Source organism: Notothenia rossii (assembly GCF_949606895.1).
Source record: "Notothenia rossii genome assembly, chromosome: 9".
NCBI classification, from domain to species: Eukaryota; Metazoa; Chordata; class Actinopteri; order Perciformes; family Nototheniidae; genus Notothenia; species Notothenia rossii.
The window spans coordinates 38,263,824-38,280,887 of NC_136907.1; the positions used below are offsets into that span (position 1 = coordinate 38,263,824).

Consider the following 17,064-nt stretch of genomic DNA (forward strand, 5'->3'; position numbering starts at 1 on the left):
TTTGTGTTACAAATATCAAAACAATAACTAAATGTATCCGTCAAACTAAACCAGAAACAGCAGTATATTTTATTTTGTTAACACTGTAAACTTGACAGATTTTTAACCCAAACCACCTACTGGTTAAAGCACATTATTACACGTTTAGAGTAATTGTCAGGTCTCGCAAATTATGTTAGTTAGTTTTTGTCTGGGTCTAGTGATTTTCCCCTTTATTTTTGAATAGTAACCTTCCCTCTCGTTTCAGATACTCTGACCTCCCTTCCTTGTGTGTCTCCCACTCCTGTGATTGTCGACCCCGCCCCTGATTGTTTCCACCTGTTCTCCATTACCTGGTGTATTTATTGTCCTCGTCTCCCTTTGTCCTGTGCCAGTTCGTTTCGTTCCTTGTGACTACCACCAGCATTAGCAATCCAGGATTAACCCCAAGCAGAGCTTTGAGCCACGTCTTGTTTAAGTATTTTTGTTGTTCATGCTCCTAGTGTTTTTCCTCTTTAAGAGTGATTTTGTTTTTGTACCACTATCGTTGAGCTTTGGTTTGAATAAAACCTTTTTTTTGTTAAATTCTGTGAGTTGTGCATTTGAGTTCATACCCGTTTAATCAGTCGTAACAGTACGAACTGGCCTAAACATGAACCCAGCCGACTCTGAACAGCTGAGAGCAGCGCTTCGCTCTCAGGGAGGCCGCCTCGCTCAACAGGAGGATCAGTTAACGGCCATCCAGCAGGGAGTATCACACGTCACAGACAGCCAGAGGGAGTTCGAGTCATCTGTTACAAACCAGATTAACCACCTGGCGGGGCAGATCCACCACCTGCTCGCTCACCTCAAGACTGAGCCCTTACACCCACCTCCGGCCGGACCCGAAGCGAATGCGGACCCGGCGCCCGCTTCCCACACCGTGTCAATCCGCCTGGCTCCGCCTGAGAAGTTTTCCGGGGAATCCCATGACTGCCGTCCATTCCTGGTGAATTGCAGCTTACATTATAGCCAACTACCGACAGCCTTTCCCACGGAGAGATCCAAGGTGGCTTTTATGATTTCCCATCTCACCGGACGAGCGGCGGCGTGGGCTACGGCTGAATGGTCACGTGACTCGCCGATATGCAAGTCTTTGGGACAGTTTACGGACTCCCTGACGAACATTTTTGACCACACGTCCCCAGGCAGGGAAGCAGCTCGGGCTCTTTACAAGTTAAGTCAAGGAAGACGCAGTGTGTCAGACTACGCAGTGGAATTTCGCACCATTGCGGCCGATAGTGGCTGGAATTCTTCTGCTTTGTTCGATGCCTTTATTAATGGGCTTTCTGACCCTATTAAGGATCAGCTGGCACCCTTGGATCTGCCAGTGGAACTAGACTCTGTCATTGCCATGTCCATAAGGATTGATAACAGACTTGCTGAAAGGAAACGGGAGAAGGACAGGGCTGCACTACCCTATTTCCACCCTAGAGGGCACTCCTACTCTTCTCACTCTCAGGAGACTGCCATGCCACGTTCCTCTTTCCTTCCATCCCAGAGATCAGCGTCCCCCAACAAGGCCGAGGAGCCAATGCAGCTGGGACGTGCCAAGCTGTCCACGGAGGAGCGGCGGCGCCGCCTGCTGGAGGGAAGATGTTTTTACTGCGGTCAACAAGGTCATCTTCTCTCTGGATGCCCGGTAAAAGACGGGGCTCACCAGTGAAAGGGAGGGCACTGGTGAGCCGTCTTTCCACGGCAGACTCTCCTCCCCGCAAGTTGACCAACATAAAGGTAATCTGCCATGAAAGAAGTAACTCTCAAAAAGTGTTAATTGACTCTGGGGCTGACGAAAGCCTGATGGATTGGGGATTAGCTCATGAACTGAGACTTAATACTGAACTTTTGTCGTCCCCTTTGAAAGCCAGTGCTCTGGATGGCAAACTTCTATTTCATGTCACACACAAGACCGAACCCGTCACTATCATGATTGATGATCATTGTGAACTCATGTCGTTTCACCTGTTTAATTCTGCTCAACATCCTCTCATCCTAGGTTTTCCCTGGCTAACCAAGCATAACCCCTATGTTGATTGGCGGTCAGGTAAAATTAAGGGGTGGGGGCAGGAGTGTTCACAGGATTGTTTTAAGTGTGTGGGAAACATGGCAGTAGGAGGGGTTTCTGGGGAATGTAGTACCGATCGGGTTACTAATACTCAACATAGCCTGGACCGCAATAATCAAACCCCAGATTTAACTTCTGTTCCCCCCTGTTACGATGACCTGGCCAAGGTATTTTGTAAAGTGAGCGCCACCTCCCTTCCTCCTCATAGGCCGTATGATTGTGCCATCAATCTGTTACCTGGGGCTCCAATTCCGAAGGGTAGGTTATACTCCATCTCGGGTCCGGAGAAGGAGGCTATGAAGGAGTACATTGACACGTCTCTTCGTGCAGGTCTGATCCGCCCGTCTTCCTCCCCGGCTGGGGCGGGTTTTTTCTTTGTGGGAAAAAAGGACGGGTCCCTTAGGCCATGCATTGATTATTCTCCTTTAAATGACATTACGGTAAAGAACAGGTATCCTCTCCCCCTCATGGCTACTGCTTTTGAACAACTTCAAGACTCTAACATTTTTACCAAGTTAGACTTGCGTAATGCCTACCATCTGGTGAGAATTCGTGAGGGGGATGAGTGGAAGACTGGTTTTAACACACCCACAGGGCACTATGAGTATCTCGTCATGCCATTTGGTCTCACCAATGCTCCAGGAGTTTTTCAAGCACTCATTAACGATGTTTTAAGGGAGTTTTTAAACCGTTTTGTGTTTGTATATCTTGACGATATTTTAATATACTCACCTGACAAAGACTCTCATGTTCACCATGTACGTCAGGTCCTCCAAAAACTCCTGGAGAACAAACTGTATGTGAAGGCAGAGAAATGTGAGTTTCATGCTAAGACTGTATCCTTCCTAGGCTTTATCATAGCTCCTGGTCTGATCCAGATGGACCCGGCCAAAATCAGTGCGGTGGCTAAGTGGCCTACGCCAGACAACCGCAAGGGGGTGCAACGTTTTCTAGGCTTTGCTAACTTTTACAGGCGCTTCATCAGAAGTTTCAGCGCCATTGCTTCTCCCCTTCATGTTCTCACGTCCCCTCAGGTGCCTTTTGTATGGTCTCCTCAGGCCGAGGAGGCTTTCCGCCGTCTCAAGGAGAGGTTCACCTCAGCCCCCATCCTCATCATCCCCGACCCAACTCGTCATTTCGTTGTAGAGGTTGACGCCTCAAATGAAGGGGTGGGGGCTGTCCTGTCGCAGCGGTCCAAGGAAGACAACAAACTTCATCCCTGTGCCTTTCTCTCCAAGAAACTCTCCTCTGCAGAGCGGAACTACGACGTGGGGAACCGTGAGTTGTTGGCGGTAAAGATTGCTCTGGAGGAATGGAGACATTGGTTGGAGGGGGCTCAGCTCCCTTTTATAGTGTGGACCGACCACAAGAATCTCGAGTACATTAGGAAGGCTAAAAGACTAAATTCTCGCCAATCAAGATGGTCTCTGTTTTTTAACCGTTTTAACTTCACTCTGTCTTACAGGCCGGGGTCCCAGAACGCCAAGCCGGATGCCCTGTCCCGTTTGTTTGACCCCGAGCCGGTTGCCAAGAAGCCTGAATCCATCCTGCCACTGAACCGTGTGGTAGGGGCGGTCACTTGGCAAATAGAATCTGTGGTGAAGCAAGCTAACGGTGAGAGCCCAGCACCTAGTGGTTGTCCGCCAAACCGTCTGTTTGTGCCTGTTACTGTACGTCCACAGGTCGTCCATTGGGCTCACTCATCGCTGCTCACCTGCCATCCTGGCGTCAAGAGGACCATATTCTTTATCAAGCAACGTTTTTGGTGGAGATCCATGGAGCGTGAGGTCCGGGAGTATGTGGAGGCCTGTCCTGTCTGCGCCCGCAACAAGACATCCTCCAGGGCACAGATGGGGCTGCTCCAGCCGCTTCCGGTTCCCAGCCGGCCCTGGTCTGAGATTTCCGTGGATTTCGTCACTGGGCTCCCAATGTCAGAAGACCGTTTGGACCGTTTTTCTAAGATGGTTCATTATATTGCCTTACCCAAGCTGCCATCTGCCAAAGAGACGGCAGAGATCATGATGACTCATGTGTTCCGTATCCATGGTTGGTTTCCCCAAAGATATTGTCTCAGACCGGGGTCCGCAGTTCATCTCACGCTTCTGGAGGGAGTTCTGCAACCTCATCGGGGCGTCGGTGAGCCTGTCATCCGGGTACCATCCGGAGTCCAATGGCCAGACCGAACGCCTTAATCGGGAATTAGAAACTGGGCTCCGCTGCCTCAGCTTCCAGAACCCTTCCTCCTGGAGCAGGCATCTCACATGGGTAGAGTACGCCCACAACACGCTCCCCACGGCCCCTACTGGGTTGACTCCCTTCCAGGCTGCCTATGGGTATCAACCTCCTACCTTCCCGGACCTCGAGAAGGAAGTCACAGTCCCGTCCGCCCATGCCCTGGTTCGGCGTTGTCACCGGATCTGGTCCGCCACCCGCAGGGCTCTTCTAAGGAGTGGGGAACGCATGAAGGTGGCGGCAGATCAGAAGCGTCGGCCAGCTCCGGAGTACAGGCCCGGCCAGAGGGTCTGGCTCTCTACCAGGGACCTTCCCCTTCATGTGGTGTCGCGAAAATTGGCACCTAGGTTCGTAGGCCCATTCCCAGTGGCCAAAGTAATTAACCCTGTCTCTGTTCGCCTTCGTCTCCCCAGGTCTCTGAGGGTTCATCCCACCTTCCATGTGGGACGACTGAAGCCGGTAAAGGAAAGCCCCATGGTTCCCGCGGCCAAACCCCTCCACCCCCCCGAATGCTCGACGGCGGCCTGGTCTATACGGTCAAGCGCCTGTTGGCGGTCCGGAACAGAGGCAAAGGGAGACAGTTCCTGGTTGACTGGGAGGGTTATGGACCAGAGGAACGCTCCTGGATCCCATCAAGATTTGTTGAGGATCAAACTCTCATGAATGACTTTTTTCGCCAGCACCCTCAGGTTCCTGGGCCGTCAGGAGTCGTCTCTAGAGGGGGGAGTACTGTCATGTCTCGCAAATTATGTTAGTTAGTTTTTGTCTGGGTCTAGTGATTTTCCCCTTTATTTTTGAATAGTAACCTTCCCTCTCGTTTCAGATACTCTGACCTCCCTTCCTTGTGTGTCTCCCACTCCTGTGATTGTCGACCCCGCCCCTGATTGTTTCCACCTGTTCTCCATTACCTGGTGTATTTATTGTCCTCGTCTCCCTTTGTCCTGTGCCAGTTCGTTTCGTTCCTTGTGACTACCACCAGCATTAGCAATCCAGGATTAACCCCAAGCAGAGCTTTGAGCCACGTCTTGTTTCAGTATTTTTGTTGTTCATGCTCCTAGTGTTTTTCCTCTTTAAGAGTGATTTTGTTTTTGTACCACTATCGTTGAGCTTTGGTTTGAATCAAACCTTTTTTTTGTTAAATTCTGTGAGTTGTGCATTTGAGTTCATACCCGTTTAATCAGTCGTAACAGTAATGCAATGCAGGTAGATTGTGTTGCTTTTTAATGACTGTGTCATGCTTTTCCGGTTATTACCCGTCCCCTTGTATGTTATGAAGGTTTTTATGCATGTAAAAGGTCTGCAGAGTCAAAACCCTCAAAGTACACCCTGTAGCGAGTAAAACTCTAAAACAGAAAATACCTCCCCAAAACGCCTCGTTGGTGAAACGTCATTGTCCATCGTTTACTTCCTGGGTGCTGTGTCGTAGAAGCACCCAGTAGCCGGATTGGCCACAAATGGGCCAATCCGTGGAGCCGCTACGTTACGTCCGCGGAGCCGTTACGTTAAGCCCCCGCTGATTGGTCCAAATTGACCAATCCACAGACTTCCTCACACACACTCAGTGCAGGCAGCTCTGCTGATTTCTCCTCCCTTGCTGCAGGCTGATAACAGACAGTTGGGATCGCGGCGAAATTCTCTCTGCAGAACCATTCTCACAGCGTTTACCAACCTATAAACCTTTTTCTTACTCAATATCAAGCCACACTTATTGTTTTTACTTCGGCTGTGACTTTGTGTGTGCTCAGGATGAGTTTGGCTGTATTTTGCTGTGTATCGCTAAACAAGGAAATCACACCTCCACGGAGCTCAGCGCGATTCACAACGTCCCGACCAATCGGAACACACTGGGTTCACAGGGAGGGGGGGGGGGGGGCAAAAGCTGCAACGAGCCGTCTATTGGAGAGAGTGAATACTGCTGAATACACATACTTTACAGAGATGCTGTATGCGAAACAAATGTGAGTTTGGAAAATTGCACAGTATAAATCTATTTTAGTATACCTCAACAATGGAATTATGATCAGTGGAAATGGCCATGACATGGGACCTTTAAAATGCCTTTTTCTTAATGTCTTTCATTTTTGTAAAGCACTTTTGAATGTGTTATATTTTATGAAAACATTTAAATATTAAGAGTATATATACAAAATAGGAGAAAAGTAGAAGGTCAATGATATAAATATAGAATAAAAAATATCAAGAAGATACTGTAAATGGTATCTAGAATAATAATAATAATACATGGGACTTGTATAGCGCTTTTCAAGAAACTCAAAGACGCTTTGACAGAGAATAAAAACTAAAACTAAGAAACTAAAACAAAGAAATACTAAAAGAGATAAACAAAGCAAAAAATAGGGGGGCCGGGTGGTCAGTGGTTGAAAGCAGTGTTGAACAGGTGGGTTTTGAGTGATGTTTTGAATGCTGTGAGGGAGGAAGAATCTCTGATGGATTGGGGTAGTGAGTTCCAGAGGGTGGTGGAGCAACGGAGAAGGCTCTGTTTAGAACTGAATAAAACAGTTTGGTGCCAGATGTACAAAGATATTAATAGGAGGATGTGCAAAAGAGACAAACTAATTGGGCTTTATTTAAACATTAAATAATACTTTAGGTTAAGGTCTTCTTTTAAATACATGTAAGCAAAAAGCTTTGGGGGTATCTATATTAAGCCTGACAAAATAATTAACGTTTAATATATTGCATGGTTTATTTTGGGACTTGACAATCCAACCCAGTCTCACAAAAAAACGTGTAATATCTACGTTGGTCCACAACGTAGGATGTAGTATTTCTACAAAAACGCCTCTGATTGTAGGATCCCTACTTTTTTTTTTCACCATTCATTCCAATGGCTGGCGTCTGTCACGTGATCTTCAAATTTCTCCCTGCAGAGAAAAAAAACATGGGCGAACTTCGTTTTATTCTCGTTGGAAAATGCCTATTTTAAAGTTAGTTTGGCTATTAAAATGCGTTTTGATGTAATTTGATGCGAGAAATATGAGTTTTTATTTCAGATTATGTGTGCAGTGGATGTACATGATCTTTAGTTTGCTAGTTATTACGAAGATTACTTCAGGAAATTGTGTCTACTGTCTATACAACGTTTTCGTTGTTACCAAGGTAGTTGCTAGGGACGCTGCTATCGATATTATTTCTGTTATGTTGTGTAACTGTTTAATGGTGTTATCTTTATTGCTACCCCCTTCCCCGTCAATGTATAGAGTTGGTCCACAGCGCAAACGTATTAGTTTAACAAAATCCGCATTGTGGCATAGATACGTTATTTTCCAATGTGCAATTCCAGTCTCACATCTCACATCACATCGTCATTAACAAATACCGGAAACAGACCGAAAACATATTTTTTAAAATAAAACAATGCTTGCTTTTCTTTTTGAAAGTCATCACATAACGGCATTGTAATACACGGTTCGGCTGCATTAAATATTACATATCTGCCGTAGTTCTCTATTTATAGAGCCCTGATGAGAAGACTTCTAGACAAACATGAGGAACTGCCGCCAACACTGAAAACGTGACGTGGATCATAAATATATCAGCACTTAAACCACATCTTACATTTCTTTTCACACAATACGTCTCTTCGCAGTATCAACACTAATTCGGCTGACTTTTATATTTGATCCAATTGGTAGATAGGCTGTATTTACACCATAAAGGTGCACAGCTGAAATAAAGGGACACCTAGTGGTTAAAGCATGTTATTGAATTTCATTATTTGTATTATTAGATATTAATTGGATCCCTATAAAGTATATTCATTACTCGTTATTCTCTACTAATAGTTAATTGAAGACTGTATATAATGACTATTTTGCACATCCCTTTCAAGATTTCAAGATTTTCTAAGTGTGACAGGAGGTCTTCTCCCTCCGTACCGCTGCACGGCACTGTGCCATGCGCCTCCGCGCATTTGTCACTACTGGGCGGCGCCGGTAGTATAAATACAGGGGTGTGGCATATCGTGACTCACCTGTCAACTCCTTCGCTGGTGGCTGGAGCACGACGTGGCCTAAATTAATGATTTGGCATGGCAGCCGTTTCGCAACATTTGCATCCGGACAGCGCATCTGGCTGCCGGTGCGGTGACGGAGAAATTGCTCCGCTGAAGACTCCCCTGGGCGCAGTGTTGTTATCACCTGGTGAGTTGCCGTTGTCTGCCTCCCTTTATCACCTGACACTTGGCTCCTGGCTTATCTTATTATATTTATTGCTGCAGCGGGATTTTGCCATGGCCTGTGCGCCTCTCTCCCCTGACTGCTCGGGTGCTGTGCTGTGGCTGAATAGATTGTATGGGAACCTGTAAATTCAGTTATTGACATCCATGTGTTTATTTGGCCTCTAAATAATATGATATGTACCTGTGCCCTTTCCAGGGGTGCTATTAATTGTTAGGCCCACCTTCGGACAACTGGTCCTGCTGTTTTGGCTCTTTGCAGTGACTCACTGCTGGGTTAAACTTGCCGTTGCTTTGCGAGCTCAGTGGCTGGTGACGTGCCCCCTCCCCCCCCTTCTGGACTCTGAAGCGGTTCGGGCTCTCCGGGAACTCGCCGACCAATTCTCACGGATAAGCTACAACTCACTGTTTAATTTAAGAAACTGTTATCTTGGTTTTGTTATTTTGTTTTGTTAATTTAGTTTATAGTGTTTTCGTTATTTAACATTGACCATTGCGTACAGACTGTATTTGGACAAGTTAATTAATTTGGTTGTATTTGTTTGGTTATTTATTTAGTTGTGTAATACTGTGTGGAGGTTTTAACCGTCTTCCTCTTGTCAGACAGGCGCTGTGGGCCTGAGGCGGCAACCCCAGTCCCTGGTGGTGGTGTTCTTCACGAGTCCTATTGTTTGGTTTGCGGTATCACGGGTGGTTTTAAGTTGGACCCTTCCCCCTTTTTATTTATTGCCGCCTGGTAAGCCCCAGCCCTGTCTTGTACCTCCTATGCCGCAGTATGAACTTTTAGCTGATTGTATTATGTGTATCTGGTGTTTTTAGAATAGTTAATTGATTTTTATAAAGTAATTGTGTTAACTGTAACTGAAACTTTCTCTGGCCCGTTATGTAAAACGAACCTGTGTTCCTTGTGGATCAAATCTTTTATAATCAATAGTTAGTTCCTAGGGGTGAAACGCCCTTATTGTAGGTGGCGTTGTTGGCAACACAAACCCTTACCTACACCACACTGTCACATAAGGTTTATTGACATATCATACAAACGGTGTAGTTATGCAATGAATGAAAAACTTGGGTTGCAGGTTCCTCAGCAGTGCATTACAAGACAGCTATCAATATTTGTACATACCTCCAGCAATGTTAATTATGTTGAAGCACTTATTTTAACTGATATTATACTCTTATTATATGTAGATATTTCATCTCCGGCCTTGTCAGGTATTGAACAATCAATAAATAAAGAACACAGAAATATTAAATATAAAACACAGAATTTCTGTGATTATACTAAATGATTTACAAATAAACACCACTGCATATTTACAACTGTTACACTTGCTGATGTAGTGCAAATTTCAACTTGGGATCAATAAAGTATCTTAAGATGATTGATGGCTACTGCCATATTTGCAAAATTTGCCTCTGAACCTTGACAAGTGCATGTTTCTGGCTTATCAATTAACAACAGGAGGGGTCACAGACATAAGACCAGCTGTTAAATAAAGCTCTTCTGACCTTAGCTGGCATGTGGGTATATATATTAATGCTGCCCATTATGGGCACAAGCAATTTTCACCCATTTTATTAATTATATGTTTTACGTTTGAGTGTTTCCTATCCCCTAAACCTCCAGGGATGTACACAGTTTAATACTGGCAACTTCTTATTATGGGAAATATGAAAACGTCTTTCAAAACTACAACTCCCAGTAGAGACGTGCCATAGATAGAGAACATTTTGCCAAACACAATAGCCAGCATGTGTAGTTCTAGGGATGGGGTGGACCCGTTCAAATCCAGTTTTGGACAGTGCCGTGGTTCCATCCCATTTCAAGTGCTGTTCGACGCTCGGCGTAACCCTCGGAGCACACTCTCCAATCACAGAGCTTGAGGACTATCACGGGGTTTGCCAAGCGAAGCGGAGAGAATACTTACTTCCGGGTGTAATATTCTCTAAAGCAAATGAGCTGCTCCGACCCTCGGTCCTGACGGACTCCAACTTGTGTTTATTAATCAAACAAATAAACACAAGGATAATTATGTTTTATTGTTGAGTAAATGGAGAATTGCACAGGGGAAAATAACGTATCTAGCTGCGTCCCTAGCAACCACCTTGGTAACAATGAAAACATTGTATGGACACAATTTCCTGAAGTAATCTTCGTAATAACTAGCAAACTAAAGATCATGTACATCCACTGCACACATAATCTGAAATGACAACTCATATCTCTCGCATCAAATGACATCAAAACGCACTTTAATGGCCAAACTAACTTTAAAATAGGCATTTTCCACCGAGAATAAAACGAAGTTCAGCCATGTTTTTTTTTTTCTGCAGGGAGAAATTTGAAGATCACGTGACATCCATTGGAATGAATGGAATGCAGTTGGAGGTCAACCAATCACAGAGCTTGAGAACTAATCACGGGGCTTGTCAAACAGAGCAGATGGTGTAGTCCTAAACGATAGCTGGGGATTCTGGGTAGTGTAGTGTCTTCTGCCATCCTTTACTCCGAAAAAATATTTGTTTCTCCGAATCGAAGGGGAAAAATACAAAAGCATTGCACACAATTCAAACCAATCCATGTTGTGTAATTAACAAGGATAATCTGGTGTTTTTTAGTCGATGAGTAGTGCAGATATCACTGTCAAATCAATCGACAGTAAGGGGAATACTTACTTCCGTCCCTTTATGAAGCTGAAGGAGCCTAGGAGCGTCACAACTGCACGCCTCGGGGACCCTGACCAAGCGTCGCTCCTGGACGTTTATGGAGTGAGAGTGTGTTGTGCCGGGCGGCGCGATCCCGTGGGTTAGATGCGCGTTCATAATGCAGAGGGGAATAACTCTCAGAATAACGTTATTAGCACATTTTCACAACTTGAGGAACGAATGTTTTTAACACTTGAACCGCCAACGGGTACATTTTACCCGCAGCTGTTTTTTTATTGTATGTAACCTTTTTTCAATAAAATATTAACGTCTCCCAGTCCGTGACTTTTCCTGAAAGTGTGTTATGTAACACCCTGTATTGTTAAAAATTGTCAATATGAAGTCAGATTGATTAAATCGCCAAAAAAATTGCTATTTATACCTATTTCCGCCAGCGGGTAATATTTACCTCATAGAAATGCAGCGCTCCTCGCGCTATTGATTTTGCGCGTAAACATAAACATGACGTGTTGCTATAGCAACGCCTTTTGTCTACTGCTGTAGATAGAGAGAGATTGAGAGATAGATAGATTGAGAGAGAGATAGATAGATATATTGATAGAGAGATAGATAGATAGAGAGAGAGAGCCGGTTATATTTCAAAAATGGACAAAAGAAAGAGACTCATGAACGTACAGGAGGCACTAGTGTTGCTAAACCGTCTGAGCGAAGCAGAGTCTGATGGTGGGGAAGTATCAGGACTGAGTGATTTGTCCTGGGTTTGTACTGCCTCTGATGGGTCATCTGACAGCGATCCTGAGCCTCCGCGGAACGTGAGGCTGTCCCATCCTGATACCCCGCTTGCAGATGGGCGTACTGTACCAGCCCATGCAGAAGGTATGATGATTCTTGTTTTTTATTTCCTACTTTTCTACAAATTGTAGGCTATAAGATATCAAGGCATAATGCCTTTTCTTTTTACAAATGATCTTTTCATTGCCTTTTCGAGGATGTAATATTATCAAATAAACATTTATGAAATATACTTTAGTCTAAAGTAGTGTTTTCCTCTCTCCTATTTAGTGTGTGCCACTGAGCCGTCACCAGCCCAAGAGATTGGGAAAGATGGCACAGTGTGGACGGTCATGGAGCCTTGCGGAGGCGCAGGGAGACGGCAGATACAGAACATCCTCACGGAGTCTGCTGGCCCCACACCACACGCACTTCACAACATTACTGACAAACTCACAGCATTTATGTGTCTGTGTGATAATGTAATGTTGGAGGAAATCCGTGATTGCACAATTGCTGAAGCGCGGAGAGACAGAGCCACCTGGGATGTCTCTATTATGGAGCTGAAGGCCTTTATTGCGCTTCTCTATGTGAGAGGTGCATATTGTGGGAAGAACATTGAGATGGAGAGTTTCTGGTCCGAGCAGTGGGACAACGCGTTCTTCAACGCAACACTGTCGAGGAACAGGTTTCGGGAAATCATGCGCTACCTGCGCTTTGATAAAAAGGAGACCCGCCGGTGCCGGTTGACCACCGACAAGTTTACGCACGTGAGGAAGGTGTGGGATCGTTTTGTCGAAAATTCAATCGCGTCCTACAGGCCAGGGTCCGACATCACTGTGGATGAACAGCTATTCCCGACCAAATCAAGATGTCCATTCACACAGTACATGCCCAACAAGCCGGACAAATTTGGCATCAAGTTTTGGCTGGCAGTTGACGTTGACAGCAAATACATGCTGAATGGCTTCCCTTACCTGGGAAAAGATGCCAGCAGGCCAGCAACACAACGGCTAGGAGAGAACGTGGTGCTGAGGCTGGTGGAGCCCTTTGTTGGTAAGGGAAGAAATATAACCACAGACAATTTCTTTACCTTCCTCCCTCTCGCCAAAGTGCTTCTCGCGAAAAATACCAGCCTAGTGGGAACCATCAAGCTCCCACCCTCTGTGCAAGGGAGATCTGAGCTGTTCAGCACCAAGGTGCTGAAGAGCGACAAAATGGTGCTCTCAGTCTACCAGTGCAAGCCGAGGAGAAACGTGACAATACTCAGCACGCAACACCAGCATGTGGCCATCTCCACAGAAAGAAAGAAAAAGCCAGAGACTGTGGAATACTACAACCACTCAAAAGTGGGGGTTGACGTGCTCGATCAAATGGCTCGCCAATATACGGTGAAAGATAGGCTATTATTTTTATTATTATTATTATTATTATTTTAGGCCTATAGAAAACACTGCATTGGTCAATCGTTTTTACTAAATCCTATGTTTCCCTCAGGTGGCACGCGTAGATGGCCCGTTGCTGTCTTTTATAATTTGCTGGATCTCGCTGCCATCAATGCCTGGGTGCTGTACAGGAGCTGCATGAGCCAGGAGAACATACCGAGAAGGGACTTCATGCTCCAGCTGGCACACGAGCTGCGCGCTGATTGGATGGCATCAAAAGCGCCACCACTTGCGGACCTGCCCTTCAGCGGTGCTGGTGCAGAAGAGCGCAGGAGAATGACCTGCATGGTGAATGCGCACTGCATGCAGAATAAAACGTTCTGCAAATGTGTCAAGTGTGGGGATGCTGTGTGTGGCAAATGCACAGCCAAGGTGCTCAGTGTTTGCAACAATTGTGTTTGAGTGTTTGTGAAGCGTTGTGATCGATGTGTTCGTTCTTATTGTTCTTCTTCTCTGATATTTTTTGTTATTTGTATACGTTCTGTGTTATCTGTTGTTCAATTATATAACAAATACATTATTATATTAATTTATATTATTGTCATGTTGTTGTTTTTTTATGAGTAGAAGGCTATCAGAAGATATATATATATATATATATATATAGATATAGATATATAGATATAGATATATATATAGATATAGATATATATATATATATATCTATAGATAGAGAGATAGAGATATACCTAAACAAAACACAAGTCTAACAACAAGCATTTAAATCAGCACTGTAGCGATATTTTATACTTATGCTATCTGTACAAACTATATAATATGAAAAGCTGAAAGTCCACAGATTATATTGGTATACATATCATCCCTGTGCGATCAAAACTCACTGTTCTGTATGGTACATTGTACCTTGGAAATCAATAGCGGGTAAACTTTACCCGTTGGCGGTTTTAGGTATACAGCGACCTCTGGCGGTTCTAGTGTTAATAAGGGCTATACAAGTGTTCTGGTAGTTTATTTAGTTTAAAAAAAATTATCCAACGATTTACAGACCACTCTTTCCCCATGTAAGTCAATGGGAAAAAGTGTTTCCGGGCCTGGCAACCAAACAGAAGTGTAGAACCGCCGTTTGGCCACTACGAATATTTTCATCTGAGTCCAGCGCACTTCCTGGGGGCTTGGCACAGCCACTCCCCCAGCTACTTCCCTGCCAACAATTTGTAGTCTTTTTAGTTGCGTATTTGTCATAGTCTTATATTTCAACAGTTTTATGACAAACTGTGACTTTTTTGACATGGAAATTATTTTTTAAGATTGACAAACATCATATGTGTAATTCGTGGCACAATTCAAACGGGATGGAAAGATAATCTTTCCCTCCCCATTGACTTCAATACATAATTTTTCCGAAATAAGGTCCCATGGGTCGGAAGTAGATGGGCGTGACTTCGCCTCTCTATCGGTGCGTTCACACCGGACTCGATGCGAATGACGCGTTCGCGCGGTAGCCAATCAGCGGTGAGGATCTCAGTCTGCCGCCACTGACGTTGAATCAGAAAACCAAAACATCAGCCGTTAGCTGTTAGCACACAGAGCTCACTGCTTCTCATATCTGTTCAGAAACTAGACAAATGTTAAACAAGTACAATCCACAGACTGTCTGTGTCATGATGAATACAGTCGCTGTTGTACAGATGTAGCACTCCAGATAGGACTCACATGGGTGTGTCCCAGTCAAAAGCCCAGCGGATCCCAGTGGCTGGGGGTGTTGCCAAATTGCTAGAGGGCGTTGCCAAATTTCCCCATTTTTTCAATTACAGGATTTAACATTGAGATGGCGCTTCATTCACAAATACACAAAGACAACTGGGTGTTGTAGAACTTAGTCTGTTTGCAATGTTTGCAGCTCTGCAGTTGTGTTTGCTGAATACTGTAGCATTTAATCACTTATTTGTTATGGTTTTCACAGGCTACTATAATGAAAAAACATCAATATTTTAGATCAAATAAAGTATATAGTTTGCTTTATGCAGTATATATTTTGTAATATTGTTGGGGTGTTTTTACACAGTACAGTAGATTGAAGTAGATCAATTTATACATTAAGATAAGATAAGATGGACCTTTATTAATCCCCGTGGGGAAATTCAGTAGTTCAAACAGCAACAGGGTAAGAGTGAAAAACAGGATAGCACAGATTCACACAGATTAATAAAATCAAAAATAAGATGAGCGATAAAAATAAAAATAATAATGAGAAAATATGAAATAAGATATGAATAAAACTAAAATATAATTATCATATCATATATTATAATGTATTGTATTATTAAGTAATATCATACATTAACCCCATTATAGGAGATGCCACATTGAATGGATGAACACATTTATGCATCAATAATTACAACAGAGTATTTCTAAATACAAGTTGTAAAAATACTTATATGTATTTAATATTAATAACATCATGATTAATTTCAGATGATAATGTTTTTCAGGGTTAGGTCCGGTCTGACAGCGCTTAGCTCTCTGCTGCAGAGAAGATGACTGCTCTAAACAAAGTCAAAAATCCTACATCCAAACGGAATAAATATAATTAATTATTATTAATACGTTAATATGGAGCTATTTCAGGGTCATAAGTTTTGATCATTCAAAAAAATACAATTTATTTGAAAGTTCAAGTTTTTATCCTGAACTTTGAAAAATACAATGATGTATTCAAAATAAAAATAAGTATTTGAAATCATTTTTCAGGTTGAATATTATTTTTGATTCAGTTCAGCAATTTTTTTTAAATATTTTTTTTTTTTTCAGATTTCACTTTTATACTATTTTGATATTTCAATCCTTATTTTTTTGAGTTACATTTTTTATCGTTTTCATATTCAAACCAATAATTTTTTCAGTTTCAAATCTTGTTTTTTCAGGTTTCACATTGCTTTTCACCTTCAGATCGTTTTTCGCTTTCAGATCTTTTTTTTTTCGCTTTCAGATCTTTTTTTTCCGCTTTCAAACTTTTGACCCTGATGTTGCTTGGGGGGGCGGGGCTTAGCAAAGAGTAGTTTGGCATCCTGAGTGACAGGCCTCCCTCTGTCATGTTGCCTTCATGGATGTTAGGTAGCGCAAGAAATATAACTCAATACTTTCTACACACGATGCTCCCGTGATAGGTGGGTAATAAAACTGATACCAGCATCAAAGTTCCGTTAAGCGAGCTGTTGAGCATCGTAGTTGGCAACAATCAAGGTATAAGCGCAATAAACTGTGCTAGAATGTGAATGTACGTATCCGCAACGAGCCAGCAGGTTGTTCTGGTCGACCTGACGCCATCCCCCGCTGTCTCACGGAGAGATACCGCAGGTCCTTCCTTCCTGCAGCGATCAGACCAGCACAGCCTCTAGACCCCGCACAAAACAACTCAGACTATAACACCTCTTGTTGATAAATACCAACTATGTGCAATATTTGCAATATGTGCAATATATATATGCTGTTAAAAACTGTGCTGCTCAATCCGCAGAGCTGTTACAGGGTGTGTATTAGGTAAAATGTGTAACTTTAAAATATATAATTTCTTTTTTTAATCTTTAATACTTTTTTCATGCATGCTTTAGGTAGCATTAAGCTGTCTTTGGCTCTTCTCTGCTGTAACAATGTAAATGTATCCCCTTTGGGCAGTGGTGTAGTGGGCGTTGGACGCGGGG

The 17,064-nt window shown here is 43.7% G+C and overlaps 1 protein-coding gene and 1 long non-coding RNA gene across 2 annotated transcripts; both read left to right on the top strand.

The window, feature by feature from the left end:
• The first annotated feature begins 8,321 nt into the window (after positions 1–8,321).
• Positions 8,322–9,374, top strand: LOC307020922. The gene is made up of 3 exons (XR_013803012.1): positions 8,322–8,478; positions 8,556–8,626; positions 8,713–9,374. It is a non-coding gene; the product is annotated as an uncharacterized lncRNA (long non-coding RNA).
• Positions 9,375–11,265: 1,891 nt separating this feature from the next.
• On the top strand, positions 11,266–13,865 carry LOC307018915 (piggyBac transposable element-derived protein 4-like). The gene is made up of 3 exons (XM_079649414.1): positions 11,266–12,059; positions 12,246–13,345; positions 13,452–13,865. The coding sequence occupies exons 1-3, from the start codon at positions 11,828–11,830 to the stop codon at positions 13,539–13,541; spliced, it is 1,422 nt and encodes a 473-aa protein (XP_079505540.1). The 5' UTR covers positions 11,266–11,827; the 3' UTR covers positions 13,542–13,865.
• The last annotated feature ends 3,199 nt before the right edge of the window (positions 13,866–17,064 follow it).